Source organism: Tachyglossus aculeatus, chromosome 16 (genome assembly GCF_015852505.1).
Source record: "Tachyglossus aculeatus isolate mTacAcu1 chromosome 16, mTacAcu1.pri, whole genome shotgun sequence".
NCBI classification, from domain to species: domain Eukaryota; kingdom Metazoa; phylum Chordata; class Mammalia; order Monotremata; family Tachyglossidae; genus Tachyglossus; species Tachyglossus aculeatus.
The window spans coordinates 44,631,158-44,647,151 of NC_052081.1; the positions used below are offsets into that span (position 1 = coordinate 44,631,158).

General features: G+C 48.6%; 1 protein-coding gene across 1 annotated transcript; it reads left to right on the forward strand.

Moving 5' to 3' along the window:
• The first annotated feature begins 264 nt into the window (after nt 1-264).
• LOC119938742 (S100P binding protein) lies at nt 265-15,780 on the forward strand. Its single transcript, XM_038758644.1, is given in 8 exon segments — nt 265-272; nt 1,725-1,878; nt 1,927-2,930; nt 3,854-4,058; nt 5,159-5,247; nt 7,797-7,900; nt 15,086-15,184; nt 15,567-15,780. Coding segments are annotated over 7 exon segments (1,593 nt in total). The 3' UTR covers nt 15,115-15,184; nt 15,567-15,780.
• Nucleotides 15,781-15,994: the final 214 nt, after the last annotated feature.

Consider the following 15,994-nt stretch of genomic DNA (forward strand, 5'->3'; position numbering starts at 1 on the left):
TCATTTGGCCCTTAACAAATACCATTATTATGATTACTATTATTATTATTATTAAATAGTTGAAGAGGCCACAAGAGTGATCAGAAACCTAGGCTACCGAAGACAGAATCAGGAACAGAAAATGTATTTCAGATACAGGCTCCTATGAAAATAAATGCTTTTAAAATCAGAACATCCCCATTTTCAAACACTTTAGTACAGCACTCGACTTGTCTAAAATGCCCAGCAAGTGAATGACAAGAGCTGCATGTGTTGAGATTGTCTATGGACAGGTACGACAGTGATTAAAGGCAAGCAAGGAGAAAAGCAGCAAGATGTTCTATTTTGAGAGATCTCTTCCCACCTGTCCTTTTTATTTTTAGATCTTAATTCTGACTCTTAAATTTAATAATATGGTACCTAGTCTAGTAGATTTGTAGCTTGACATAATAAGGCACAGGTGTCCCAGTTCTGCAAATCTCTAAAATTTGATAAATACTTTCAGGGTCCTGGCCTGGCTTCAGTAGAGGGGGGACATACTGGAGGTGTGCTAGTATCGAGACCCTGAGCCCGTTGTTGGGTAGGGCCCGTCCCTGTATGTTGCCTATTTGTACTTCCTAAGTGCTTAGTACAGTGCTCTGCACACAGTAAGCGCTCAATAAATACGATTGAATGAATGAATGGATCCCCCAAGCAAATGGGAGCAAAAAAGAACCCAAGATCTAACAATCAATCTCGCAACTGATCCGTTAACGTTTATTGAGCCCTTACTGTGTGCAGGGCACTGTCGTAAATGCTTGGAAGAGTAGAATTAGACGATACGATCCCAGTCCTCAGGGAACTTACAATCAAGTTAACAATTCATTTGTCTGATTTTGATTCGTAGTGATTTTTGATTCCAGCATGGCATTTTCTGGTCTTTACAGGGAAGGTTTCTCTGAAGTCCTGAAAAGGTTAATCACCCCTAGGCTTCCATCACCTCTGAAACCAACAGTTTTCCATAGTTCAATTTATCAGTGATATCTACTGAGTTTCCTTCTGTGTGCAGAGCACTGTACTAAGCGCTTGAAAAAGTAGGGAAGCAGTATGACCTGGTGAAAAGAGCACAAGCCTGAAAGTCAGAAGACCCGGGTTCTAGTCCCAACTCCACCTCTTCTCTGCTGGGTAACCTTGGGGAGATTACATAACCCCTCTGTGCCTTTCAGTTCCCTCATCTGCAAAATGGGGATTCAGTGCCTATTCTCCCTCCTACTTAGAACGTGAGCCCATATGGAACCTGATTATCTTGTATCTACCCCAGTGCTCATTCTGTACCGCATCAGTTTGAGATAGAAAACTAGGCTTTTCTGAAGAGAGGGAGAAGAGAGAATACTGAGATAATGAACGGCAGAACATTTTCACAATTCCTGAAGAGCCTGATAGTTCAGCATCTGCCATACAATAGCAAGACACTGAAATGGGATATGTGAAATTCTATCTTTTAACTCTTAATGACATTTGTTAAGCACATACCATATGCCAAGCACTGCACAGTCTATGTCCCACATGTGGCTCAGTCTAAGTAGGAGGTAGTTTCCTCATTTGTCAGATGAGAAAACAGGCCCAGAGAAGGGAAGTTGTCTTGCCCAAGGTCACACAGCAGACAAGTGGCGGAGCTGGGATTAGAACCTAGGTTCTTTTGACTCTCAGGCTCATGCTCTAGCAACTAGGCCAAGCTGCTTCCCCACTCGGGTGTTTTATCCTAGCTCTCAGAGGGCATTACTCTGGATCAGTCAGGGGAGGTATGGAAATTATGGAAGTGGGCAGCAACAGACCCTCAAGGCCTTTCTCAGCGGTAATCTCTCTGGGGTTAACATCAAGATCGAAATGAACAAAAGGAGAAACTTCAAGTACAGCATGGTACCCGTCACAGTTAGCTAAGATGAAAATGACGAGAGGATCTTTCAGTTTCCTTTGTGTCTCTGCAGGAAGGTGAGAATCAGTCATTTTGACACTTCTCCTGGAAGGAGCAGCCAGCAGGAGCCTTAGCTTAGATGGAAGCTGATTTCCTTTGGTCTCTTGCTGCAAAGAGAGAAAGCGCTCAGACAGCTCCCGAACAGTATGGAAGACCGTCCCTCCGCCCTTAGCTCAATGCAGAATGTTAAAATCCCTTTTAAAGTGTCGCTTCCCCGGGCCAAAAGGGTTTTAGATTTGCCAGAGAGAGAGCATCCCCAGCAAGCGGCTCCCAAAAAGCCATGTCCGAATCGGTTGAATAGTGTCCCCCGTCCAGCTGAGAAACTGCCACCGGTTCCCCTAGGATTGTTCCTCTCTGGAGACTCCTCTGATTGTTCACATGACCTGGGGCCTAAGGAGGCCATCACCCCCTCTCTACTGCCCAAAGACCCTGCCTCAGTCCCTTCTCGGGGTACATTTGGACAGGATGAAGATGGGCTAGACGACACCCTCTTGGATCTCCCCGACGGCGAAGAGGATGACAGCCCCTTCAGTTACACCGAGGAAGAGATCCAGGAACTCCTGAAGGACGACGACTCCCAAGACAAGCAGTCCTCCCCGGGAGAAGGATTGGGAAAAGATGCCGATGGCCTGGTTGCAGGGGTAGAGAGGAATAGTTGCTCTGGGCCACCTCATCACCTTCCAGGCCCAAATTGGAACTCGGCAGCCCAGCAGGCCAGCACTTTCAGGCTACCTCTGACAACTACCCCAGATGGTCCAAAGCTGATTCCCGTCAAACCACTGAACCGACCCTTGAGATCAGAAAGGGCTCTTTGGAAAAGGACCGTAGTCCCAGCCCTGAATCCAGCAGTTTATGAGGGTTGTCTTGACGGAAGTGGGCCCAGGGATCCCTGCAGTAGCTTAAAATGCTTGGGACTGGCCAGTCCAGAAGAGGAAGAGGACAAAGAGATTTTTCCAGGGAGAAAAGCAGATCAGGACCTGAGTAATATTCCACTCAGGTATAGTAATAATAGTAATAATGGGGGTATTTGTTAAACACTTACTATGTGCCAGGCTCTGTGCTAAGTGCTGGGGTAGATACAAGGTAATTAGGTTGGACACAGTCCCCGTCCTACAAGAAGATATGAAGGGATCAGCTCAAAATAATACCAAGTGCCTACTAAAGTGCTAATACTATGTTGCAATGAAGAACTTAGGGATAGTCAGATCAGACTCAGTTCCCCTCTTTTTTTTAATGGTATTTATTAAGTGCTTACTCTGTTCTAGGAACCGTAGATACAAAATAATCAGCTTGGACCCAGTCCCTGTCCCACGTGGAACGCACAGTCTTTTCATTCAGTTGTATTTATTGAGTGCTTCCTGTGTGCAGAACACTGTACTAAGCGCTTGCAAGAGTACAATATAACAATAAACAGACACATTCCCTACCCACAACGAGCTTATAGTCTTAATCCTTATTTTACGGATGAGGTAACTGAGCCACGGAGAAGAGAAGTGATTTGGCCAGGGTCACACAGCAGACAAGCGTCAGAGCTAGGATTAGAAACCAGATCTTCTTGCTCCCACATCCGTGCTCTATCCCCCAGGCCATGCTGCTTCTCATGGGGCTACAGGGGGCTCACAGTTTAAGAGGCAAGGAGAGCAAGAATCTTATCCCCATTTCACAGAGGAAAAAACTGAATCCCAGAGCAGTTAAATGCCCTGCCACATGAGGCCAGTGCTAGAGCCGGGGTTAGAATTGGGGTCTCCTGACTCACCACCCCGTGCTCGGCCCATGCTGCCTTTATGCCCTAAATTTGGAAGACCCTCCGGGGCCTGCCCCTCCAGCAGCTGAGTCGTGCCACAGGTTCTCAGCAGAGAAAGAACCGCCCCAGCTCAGTGCTCAGTCTCCAGGAAATCCCTCTTGTCTTTCTGACTGTAGCCTTCAAAAGAACGGCTTGGACGCAGTTATTCTGAATGTCAAGGAAACGGCTCCCTCATGCCCTCAGATCTCGGAGCGGGTGGGGAGCGCGCTGAAATCCAAACGCCCCAGTCCAGCCGAGGTGAGGCCATCTTTAAGCATCGGCGTCAGCCAGCAGGCCGAGGGGGCAACGAGGTGCCCGGTGGGCTTGGCTTCATCGTTCAAAGTAAGTTCATGTCACCAGTCTTTAGTCACTTAGGGGCCAGTCTGCTCAATAACTTCCTTTTTAAAAATTTTAATGGTATTTGTTAAGCCCTTACTATATGCCAGACACTCCACTGAGCGCTGGGGTAGTCGCTAGCTAATCAGAATGTACCCAATCAATGTCCAATGTAGGGCTCAAAGTCTTAATCTCCATTTTCAAAATGAGGTAACTAAGGTGCAGAGAAGTGAAGTGACTTACCCAAGGTCACACAGAAGACATGTGGCAGTGCTGGGATTAGAACCCAGGTCCTCTGGCTCCCAGGTGGAGGCCACCCAGTCTCCAAGGATTGCTCAGGGCAGGTTTGCCCATGGACCTTGAGCATTAAGTGGGAAGTAAGTACCCTTGCTTCTCTAAGCCTCTCAGCCCTCTATAAAATGGTAAGACAGGACCAGATCCCCTATCAGTGGCAGCTTCTTGAGGGCAGAGAACATCTCTCCCGTCATATGTTAAACACTTACCGTGTCAAACACTGTTCTAAGTGCTTGGGTAAGTACAAGCTAATTAGGTCGGACACAGTCCCTGACCTGCATGGGGCTCACAGCCTAAGAAGGAGGGAGAACAGATATCCCCATTTTACAGTTGAGGAAACTGAGGCACAGAGAAGTGAAGTGACTTGCCCAAGGTCACACAGCAAGAAATTGGAAGAGTCGGGTTTAGAACCCAGGTCCTTCTGACTCCCAGGCCTGTGCTCTTTCCACAAGGCCCTCATTAAATGCCATGATGAAGAGGGCAGAAAGGGCTCAGTGGATAGTTTTGGAGGTGCTGCCACGCAGCCACGGGGTCTTGTGTTTGCACGATGTGTGGCAGCCCTTTGGGGATACACTGAAGCCCCCCCAGCCCTAAAAGACGGGGAGAGCCCAGGGCTGGGGGGGTCCAAACCCAGTGACAAGGCATGGCACTTGAGGTCTGCCCAGTGCCTGTGAAATCCCCTAAAAGGCTGAAGCTACCTGTCCTGAATGAGGCTGCAGAGAATGAGTTTTCCTTTGCTCAGATCTAAAGCACCTTTTCCTTCATGTCTCCCCATGCTCCCCTCACCCTCAATTTTTCTTCTATGATGAAAGTTGGTTGACCTACACAGGAATTCTGGGGAGCAGATGATCTGTGAAAGAAGACTGGGCAGAATCGTTCCAGTTTCTCAACGCAAAGCAAGGTAGCATCCCCGGGGAACCCTTTAGTGAACCCCCCTCCCACACTAAATGTCTCCAAGAAGCCTGTTCCCACCTCGTTTTTCTGCCATCTGTGGATGTCCTTTTCTCCTGTTCATTGCTGTTCTAGGTAGGCTGACCACACACCTCAAATTAACCAAGGCAATTCTGGATTTTGAAGGTTGCCTCGGGTCATTTGAGAAATACAACCGTCCCAATTTAGCAGCTGTTCAGACTGAAATGGTTAGCCAACCCTGCCTCAGCGCTCACCTGCTAGTTCCTTCCAAGGGCCTGAAATTCTGTGCCCAGAATGGAGGATGCCCTTGTCTTTGCCCAGTTTAGGTTCTGTGGCATTTTGGGACTTGAGAGCGTTCTCCTAGAATGGACTGGCATTTTGTGCCCCCCAGTTCCCTGGGTCTCTGCCCTCTGTTCACTGAGGGGAGAGAGGAAGACAGGCCAACTTGGAATTATGGCCCAGTTATCAACACAAACAGTCTGGTCAGCTTAGATGTAGGCGATTTGGGTCAGTGAGAGAGTTGGGGATAAGTAATAAAGGGGTCATTAAAGGATAGCAATACTACTTATTCACTCATTAAGTTGTATTTATTGAGTGCCTACTGTGCCGATCACCTTGGGAGAATACAGTAGAAAAATAGACACATTCCCTGCCCACACGAGCTTACAGTCTGGAGACTGGAGCGCTCAACACCTGCCCCAGAATGGATCAAAGCACCTATAAAGCTGTAGGGAAATTATTTTCAGATAGACTTGGACCCTGCTGACTATTGAATTGAAATGGGGCCTTTAGGAAAGTCCGAATGTGACTTGGTTTCCCTCTTCTTGTCCATACCCTGGATGGCCAGGAGATGGCAGTGTCAGCACAGATGCTTCTCTGAAGACGGTTAAACCGTTCATTCATTCATTCATTCATTCATTCATTCATTCATTCACTCATTCATTCAATCGTATTTATTGAGCGCTTACTTTGTGCAGAGCACTGTACTAAGCGCTTGGGAAGTACAAGTTGGCAACATATAGAGACGGTCCCTACCCAAAAGTGGGCTCACAGTCTAGAAATTGAGGGTGGGGGGGTACCTGAATATGTCTCCTCCTCTGCATTTTATAATCTCAGTGGCGCTGAAAGGAGTCTCCAGGCAGAAACAACCCCAGGACCAAATGTCCTCCCTTGGAAGAAGTTGGGCATATTTTAAGGACCAGGTGGAAAGTTTTGGGTGGGTGTTTTTGTGTGCTTTCTTCCAGCGGGTTCCAAATTGCCTCCTTGTTTGCCCTCTCTCTCCCTCCAGTTCAGGATTAATGGACAACCCCAGATTTTACATTTATGGAGAGACCTAGTTTGTTTGGCCCCCGGACTGGTCTTGAAAACACCCCGCCCCTCCCCATCCCCCCTTCCTTACCTCCTTCCCCTCCCCACAGCACCTGTATATATGTATATATGTTTGTATGTATTTATTACTCTTTATTTATTTGTACATATTTATTCTATTTTATTTTGTTAATGTTTTGTTCTCTGTCTCCCCCTTCTAGACTGTGAGCCCACTGTTTGGTAGGGACTGTCTCTATATGTTGCCAACTTGTACTTCCCAAGCATTTAGTACAGTGCTGTGCACACAGTAAATGCTCAATACATATGATTGAATGAATGAAACTAATAAACATCCTGTTTCCAGCTGACTCCCCCTCCTTTTCCCTACTCTCTTTGGAATGGCCTCTCAGCTGCCTCTTATTTTCTCTTCAAATGCCTAACCCTGGGAATATGGGGGAGTAAAGCGTTCCTCGGTGTAGTTTCCTGCCATTGGGTCCTAAAACTAATGTGGTCACGGGTGATCATGAGTATCGCCAGGTCTGCAGGGAGCAAATCTAAAAAGGCTTTGAAAAACATCTGCAGACTTCACTGTTTCGCTTAGCCCGAATGACAAGGCGGCTGGCTCTGAGCTGCCACTCAGCACGGCAAGCCAAACAACAAGAGGCTACTCCTGGGTGATCTAGTAATCTGGGGTGTACATCCGATTGGGCCAGAAGGCACCCAAATGACTACTGCTTGGGTGGTGGGTAGCTCTGAGACTTTAAACCCACCCCCACGGGGGCAGAGTGGCAGGGGGATAAGGCAGAGGCCTCGAAAACCTGCAAGAGTCCCAGCCAGTCTGACAGAGGGTCATCAACTTGAGTGACCAGGATGAAGTCTGAAGTGGGACTAGTGGTCCATGGCCTCCAATCAACCCATGCCATTTCTTGAGTGCTTATACTGTCTGTAGAGCACTGTACTAAGCGCTTGAGAAGGTACAATACAGTAGAGTTGATGGACACGGTCCCTGCCCACAAGGAGCTTACATTTTAGTCTCCCTAGATACCCCCCAGTCCCGGCTGGAGTCTGAAAATGAGGCAGATTTGAGTCCAAAAAAATCATTTTCCTCCAGAAAATAGCACTCAAAAAAACCCCAACAAACCGACCTGACCCCATGGTGGATTCTTTTCTTTTTGAGGCACTGTTTGGATGAAATAGCATCATTTTCCTTTCCTGATTTATTTCTTTAAGGAGTAAGAGTCAAACAGGTACATTAGATGATGGGGAACCCAAGAAGAGGATACATCTTCAGGGTGTCTCGACTCACGTGCCCAACTCGGAGGCTCCTAGCCAAGGTACCAGTGGGCTGGGTGGGGAAGGCTTTTGGAGAGCTTTTTGGGTCTGTAAAGGAGGGCCCTCCATGGGCTGGACCCTGCCCCGGACGGGTCAGGTTCGCTCCTCCACCAAGCCGGATCGGGCTGGTTTTGGCTGTCCCTCGATGCCCCCATTTTGAATGTTTTAGTCCTTTGAGTGGTTGCGTCTCCCCCTACGCCATTTGCTACTCACCGCCTCTCCTCCCCCACACTTCATATCCTTATGCTCTGCTCCTTTCCCAATATGTAATTTATTTTAGTGTCTATCTCCCCAGCTAGTTTGTAAGCTCCTTTTTTAAAAATGGTATTTGTTAAGCCCTTACTATATACCAGCACTGCACTAAGCGCTGGGGTAGATACAAGCTAATCAGGTTGGACACCGTCCATGTCCCAAACGGGGCTCACAGTTTTAATCCCCATTTTACAGATGGGGGAACTGAAGCCCGGAGAAGTGAAGTGACTTACCCAAGGTCACCCAACAGGCAAATGGCGGAGCCGGGATTAGAACCCAGGTGGCCCATGCTCTATTCACTAGGCCACGCTGCTTCTCTAGGGCAGGCTTGAAGGCAGTGATTTTGTTTTCTAACTCTGTTGCACTCTGTTGTACTATCCCAGGCACTTAGTACAGTGCTCTGCACATAGCAAGGGGTCAACAAACCCCATGGATTGAGCGATTGATTGGCTGGCTGGAACCCCATCCAGTCCAGACAGGATTTACTCCACGGCCACGCTCAAGCTCGCCCATGCACAATGAGCTGCTCGCTTCTGACTCCCATCCATTCATTCATTCATTCAATCGTATTTATTGAGCGCTTACTGTGTGCAGAGCACTGTACTAAGCGTTTGGGAAGTACAAGTTGGCAACATATCATCATCAATCGTATTTATTGAGCGCTTACTGTGTGCAGAGCACTGTACTAAGCGCTTGGGAAGTACAAATTGGCAACATATAGAGACAGTCCCTACCCAACAGCGGGCTCACAGTCTAGAAGGGGGAAACAGGCAACAAAACATTAACAAAATAAAATAAATAGAATAAATATGTACAAATACAGCACGCCTGGGCCGCAGGGCCCCTCCCTCCTGGAAGGGCGCCCTGGGCCACTTGCAGTTGGTCCTCGGTTCACCTCCAACTTGGACCAGCCTCGGACGCTGCGGTCCGGGGCTCGGATGGGTGGGATTTTTCGCTCCCCGCAGAGCTGTCCAGTAATGGTCACACCACGAGGTCTTCCTCAGTCTGAGCCGCATCCAAAGGGTAATCCCAGGCATGCCGCTGGCTGGTTCTTCCGTCGGAACCGCGTGGATGTAAGAGCCTTGTTGCTCCGCGACCCACCGGGTTGTTGATGAATGTAAACCTGCTGTTTGGTGCGGGGTTTATGTGTAAAATATGTACTAGACGTGGGCGGCCTGAAAGCTCCTTGCTGAAGCGTTCAGGGGGCCGAGTGGTGTTTGGTGAGAGACCGTTTCCTCCTCTGTTTGGCCCGCGACATTTAAAGCCCAAGCAGGATGCTGCCAATTCTTTCTTTATGCTTGGCGCCCGGGCCGAAGCTCTCCAAAAGCCCTGAAGACTTTCCAGGCTCTTCAGACTGGGCTTTTCTGTCCGATTCATTAGAAGCCATTACAAACCAAGGTGGGGTGGGGAGGGGGAGGACTCGATGAATACCCCGGTCCTGGCGAGACAGAGATTTCCATGCCAGTCACCCTGGGTCCCAGCTGATGAGCAATTCCCAAAGGGGCCATGTGGGAAGAACTGAAGTGGAAGAAGGGCATCATCAATCGTATTTATTGAGCGCTTACTGTGTGCAGAGCACTGTACTAAGCGCTTGGGAAGTACAAGTTGGCAACATAAGGGCAGCGTGGCCTAGTGGAAAGAGCCCGGATCTGGGAGTAAAAAGGACCTGGGTTCTAATCCCAGCTCTGCCACTTGTCTGCTGTGTGACTTTGGGCGAGGCACTTCACTTCTCTGGGCAGCAGCTGTTACCTCATCTGTAAAATGGGGATTTAAGGCTGTGAGCCCAACTTGACTACCTCAGCACTTCATACAGGGCCTGGCACATAGTTAGTGCTTAAATGCCATTAAGAAAAAAAAGAACAAAAGACCCGTGTTCTAATCCCAGCTCCTCCTCTTGTCTGCTATAATAATAAATAAATAATGATGGCATTTATTAAGCGCTTATTATGTGCAAAGCACTATTCTAAGCGCTAGGGAGGTTACGAGGCAATCAGGTTGTCCCCCGGGGGGCTCACAGTCTTCATCCCCATTTTCCAGAGGAGGGAACTGAGGCCCAGAGAATAATAATAATAGTAATAATAATTGGCATTTGTTAAGCGCTTACTACGTGCAAAGCACTGTTCTAAGCGCTGGTAAGTGAAGTGACTTGCCCGAAGTCACACAGCTGACAGTTGGCGGAGCCGGGATTTGAACCCATGACCTCTGGCTCCTAAACCCGTGCTCTTTCCACTGAGCCACGCTGCCTCTCTATGTGACCCTGGGCAAATCACTTCACTGGGCCTCAGTTCCCTCATCTGTAAAATGGGGGTTAAGCCTGTGAGCCCCATGGGGGACAGGGACCGTGTCCAACCTGATTAGATTGTTCTCTACCCCGGCAGTGCCTGGCACATAGCAAGCACATAACAAATACCATAAAAGAAAAAGGCTCCAAAGCCGCTGTGGGATGGTAGCCTTCCAAAGATGGCCTCTCCCTCCCTCCCCTCCATCAGCTGGCAATTGTATCTGGTCGCGGGTTTTGGGCAGCCGACAGCACTGTTTCTCATCGGGGCAGCGGGAACAGCTGCGTAGCTAACTTGGGGGGGCTTTCTGGCTTCTGAATGAAGCATAAGTAGTGCAGGGGAGCGTGCGAGAGACAAGCTAATAATCATCGCCTTTCTCTCTCCCTTTCAAATTAAAAATGCAAAATGCCTGTTCAGAATTTCACTGCATCACACGAGACCCCTTGATGAACTAGGTTGGGGGGTGAGGCTGGACAGAGCATGGGCCTGGGCATCAGAAGGACCTGGGTTCTTATCCCAGCTCCACCATCTGTTTGCTGTGTGACCTTGAGCAAGTCACTTTACTGTGCCTCGTTCAATTGTATTTATTGAGCGCTTACTGTGTGCAGAGCACTGTACTAAGCACTTGGAAAGTACAACTTGGCAACAGGTAGAGACAATCCCTACCCAACAAGGGGCTCACAGTCTAGAAGGGGGGAGGACAGCGCTTAGCACATAGTCAGAGCTTTCCAAATACCATCATTATCGTTATTATCCTTATTAATAATAATGATAATAATGATGGTATTTGTTAAGCACTTACTATGTGCAAAGCACTGGGGGGATACAAGGCGATCAGGTTGTACCACGTGGGGCTCACAGTGTCAAACCCCATTTTACTGATGAGGGAACTGAGGCCCAGAGAACTGAAGTGACCTGCCCAAAGTCACACAGCTGACAAGCTGCGGAGCTGGGATTAGAACCCACGACCTCTGACTCAGTTACCTTGTCTGTAAAATGGGGATTAAGACGGTGAGCCCTAGGTGGGACAGGGACTGTGTCCAACCTGATTAACTTGCATCTACACCAGCGCTTAGTACAGTGCCTGACACATAATAGGTGCTTAATAAATACTGGAAGAAGTAAGAAGAGGAAGACTTCAGCAGCGGGCCTCCAGAGCCTTCTGGCCGATTTGCCTCATTCCCAGCTGGCTCTTGGCATCAAGTCAATTGAGAACAGACTATGTGCAGAGCACTGTACTAAGCGCTGCAGTACTAAGTAGTCCACTCCTAGAGCCCCTCGTCCACGCCTCCCACCAAACGGGTCCCGTGCTTTAATTCTATTTGTTCTGATGATTGACACCCGTCTACATGTTTTGTTTTGTTATCTGTCTCCCCCTTCTAGACTGTGATCCCGTTGCTGGGTAGGGACTGTCTCTATATGTTGCTGACTTGTACTTCCCAAGCGCTTAGTACACAATAAACGCTCAATACGATTGAGTGAATGAATGAATGAATGAATGAGAAGAAAGCTGCAGAGACTTCCCTCTCATGGAGGTCTTCAATCAGCCCCCCAATCTGTCCCTGTTCTCAGCTCAAACCCAGCCTCAGGATTAAAAATTGGCACCCACCGTTGGCCCGAATGGCACAGAGAGAAGGGGAGAGCTGGCAACACCTGGCGAATTTAGGTTGATAGCGAGCCAAAACGAATCACTCAGGCCAAAAAAAGATCCGCTTTGGGGCCAACCGTTTGGCTGACTATGTTGATCACATTAACTGGATAATTGCCAACTGCTCCCTTGGCTTTGGGCTGGGGAGGCCCTGCCTTAGAATTGCAACTGGGGCTCCAGATCAGAGGGGAGCTCAGATCTGTTACCTTCTTGGGGGGACTCTGCGGGCTGAGGAAATGGCCTGGATTTTTCAAAACACAAGTAACGTGTCTATCTTTCTAAGACCTCAAAGTGCTGGTGAGAGATCTCAGAGCACTGCTTAGGACACCATGGAAGCCAAATAGTCAGAGAACAATTCTGCAACTTTTTGCCGACTCCGTTGTCAGAATTACCTGGTGCTGAGAATACAGCTAATGAGAGGGAGCAGAAACCATCAGGCCTCATTCTGGGAAAACACCTCATTCCCCATATAGATTGCACAAATGAGCCCCGGGGATCCTCCCAGGCTATGTAGACCATAAACCCCATGAGGGGCCGAGACAGTATTTGCCAGTCATCCCCCTCACTGACCACCCTCCACTCAGAGAAGCAGCGTGGTGTAGTGGATAGAGCACCGGCCTGGGAGAAGGTCATGGGTTCTAATCCCGGCTCTGACACAGGTTTGCTGTGTGACCTTGGACAAGTCACTTAGCTTCTCTGTGCCTCAGTTACCTCATCTATAAAATGGGGAGTGAGACTGTGAGCCCCACATGGGACAGGGACTGTGTCCAACCTAATTTGCTTCCATCCACCCCAGTGCTTAGTACAGTGCTCGACACATAGTAAGCACTTAACAAATACCATAATAATAATAATTACCATTGTTATACCATTGTTATAGCACCTGTATATATATAATAATAATAATAATGGCATTTATTAAGTGCTTACTATGTGCAAAGCACTGTATACATATATATATATATATATATATGTTTGTACGTATTCATTACTCTATTTTACTTGTACATATCTATTCTACTTATTTTATTTTGTTAGTATGTTTGGTTTTGTTCTCTGTCTCCCCCTTTTAGACTGTGAGCCCACTGTTGGGTAGGGACTCCCTCTCTATATGTTACCAATTTGTACTTCCCAAGCGCTTAGTACAGTGCTCTGCACACAGTAAGCGCTCAATAAATACAATTGATTGATTGTTTTTATTATTATTAATCAGCTGGTTGTGGAGATGAGAATCTTGTTTTGCCCCCCGGCGGCCTTCAACCACAGCCCCACCCCCAGGACCTGAGTGATTATGATTGTGGTATTTGTTAAGTGCCAGGCACTGTACTAAGCGACGGGGTGGAGACAAGCAAATGGGGTTGGACACAGTCCCCGTCCCACATGGGGCTCACAGTCCCAGTCGCCATTTTACTGATAAGGTAACAGGCACAGAGCAGTAAATTACTTGCCCAAGATCACACAGCAGGCAAGTGGAAGAGCTGGGGTTAGAATCCACGTCCTTCTGACGCTGCTTCTCGTCCATTTGCTTGTGGCCCCTCCTCACCATGGGCTGGTTTTAGAACCCTGATGCCCAGGCGGGTGGTAAGCTCTTTGGAGCCAGGCCTAGCGGGCGATTCTAAAATTAATGTCAGAGGAGAAGGGAGGGAGGGTGGGGTCCTGGAAGTGGGTACCTAGGCTCGTTGTGGGCAGGGAATGTGTCTGTTTATTGTTATTTTGTAGTCTCCCGAGTGCTTAGTACAGTGCTCCACACACAATAAATGCTCAGTAAATACGATTCAATGAATAAAAGATGGAGACACAGGGTGCCAAGGCAGAGCCAAACCGATCAGCTCTCCCCAGAGTGGCTGAGAATCCCCAGGGTGATGGCCTCCGTGCCCCCAGCTTAATTAACAGACCTGGTTTGTACCACCTGAGGTGGTTACAAATACCAGTAGGAGGTTTCCACAGTGATAGAGAGAGGGAGGGTGTGAAGCCAGAAGTTACCTGCCAGTCATCAGCAAAAGATTCGAGCTGAATCCGGCTGAGTGTCTTTTCAGAAGATGCTCCCGCACCAGTGGTTGCAATCGTCAGTGAAGCCCAGTGGCCTCCCTCTCCACCAGTTGAGGTTTGCCTTGCAGCCCGCGTTGGTGCCAAGCTTGTCCCAGGCTGCTCGTTGGTCCCGTCAATTCCAGATGCTGCCGAGAAGTTGGGCCGAGGGAAGGTGTGGCTCTGTTTACCCATTCCACCTCTTCTCTCCCTTAATGGGTTTCCTCTTGGCCCCAGCCCAAACATCTGCTCGCCACAAACCTGCCTTGTCAGCCATTAACTCCGCAACTGCACGTCCCGAGCAGCAAGGAAGAACGCTTCTTCTCTGTACTGTTGCCAAACGCTCACCTCCCGCAGTTGGCAGGATGAGGCCTCTTCGTGCTTCTTGCCATTAGCACTGTCGAAACTGATTGAATGGCTCCCTGAGAGGCCAGCTTGTGCGTCTTTCCTCTTGGCGGCCGGGCTGAGTGCGTGGGACTGGTCTTGGTTGGGGGTGGGGGGGTACGAGTAGCTCCAGGAATGGACCGCTTAGTACAGTGCTAAGTGCCTAGTACAGGGCATGCAGTAAGGGCTCAATAAATACCACTGATTGATGGATTGACCAGCCCCACGTGCAGCCTGGGAACTGTTGACCATTCCGTTTGGAGACCTGGGCAATGGAGTGCACCTCCTTTCCTGAATCTCCCTTAGCAAAGCTCCAGCAGGACCTGAGTCCTGAGAAACCTCTGGGAAGCTGGGATTAGGGGAGAAGGCGGAATCTGACACCAAATTCTACAATCAACCAGTGATTTTTATTGAGCACTTACTGTATGCAGAGCACTACAATAAGCACTCGGGAGAGCTCAATAGACAATGTGCAACAAGAGTATTGCACTCTCCCAAGCGTTTAATACAGTGCTCTGCACATAGTAAGCACTCCATCAATACCATTCATTGATTAGTTCCCTCTCCAGGATCTAATTACTGACTCTTGGGAATTGCAGCTTCCTTAAGTGACCAGGAGACTCAATAGACAAAGTGACCTCTGCTGAGTTCGGGGCCCAGGACTGCAGAGGACAGCAACTATTGGGCGTCCCCATCAGGTAGGTCAGATTTTTTTTTCAAAAATGATATTTGTTAAGCGCTTACTGTGTGTCAAACACTGTAGTAATCACTGGGGTAGGTACAAGTTAATTAGGTCAGTCCCCAGGTTGGAGACGGGGGGCGTGGTCCCAAATCACACCCCCATCTCACCGCTGATTAGCCAAACTAGAGTCCTTTGGTTGCCGTTGGGTGGGACTTGACACTATTCCTTCCGATAGAAGACTGCCCGGGATGGGCTGTGGCAACCCCAGCCTCGGGTCCCCTCCTGAGCCAGGCTACGGAAGCAGCTTTGTAAAAACCCAAACCAAGCACCCCACCTCCCTGGGCCTCTGTCCCCTTAGCTCTGAAATGGAAATGCCGTTTTCCCACCTCCCTTTTCAGGTTAAAAGTTTCGGCGACGAAAACGGCGGCGATGTACCAGGATTCAGAAGCCCCCGGAAAAAGCCAAGCAAAACCGGCAAACGAACAAGGCCCCGCCAGAAGAGGTTGTAAGTGGTTGGAGATGGCGTGCCTTGGAAATCCCAATGGGACTAGTGCCTAACCAGGACGTGCAACAACAAAAAACTATCCTGAATAAAAGATTTCCTTCCATGGGGACTATTCATTTGTTCATTTATGACTTATATATATGATCCGGGACAATCAGGTTTGCTCCAACCTGGATGCGTGAGCCAAGAGGGCAGATGGCTGAGGATACTGAATTTGATGCTTCCACCCCACTTCTCTCCATCACCCTCTGGCATTAAGGGGGGGTTCTAAGAAGTGCCTTAGTACATAGTACTAAGCCCTTAACCCATGCCACAATTATT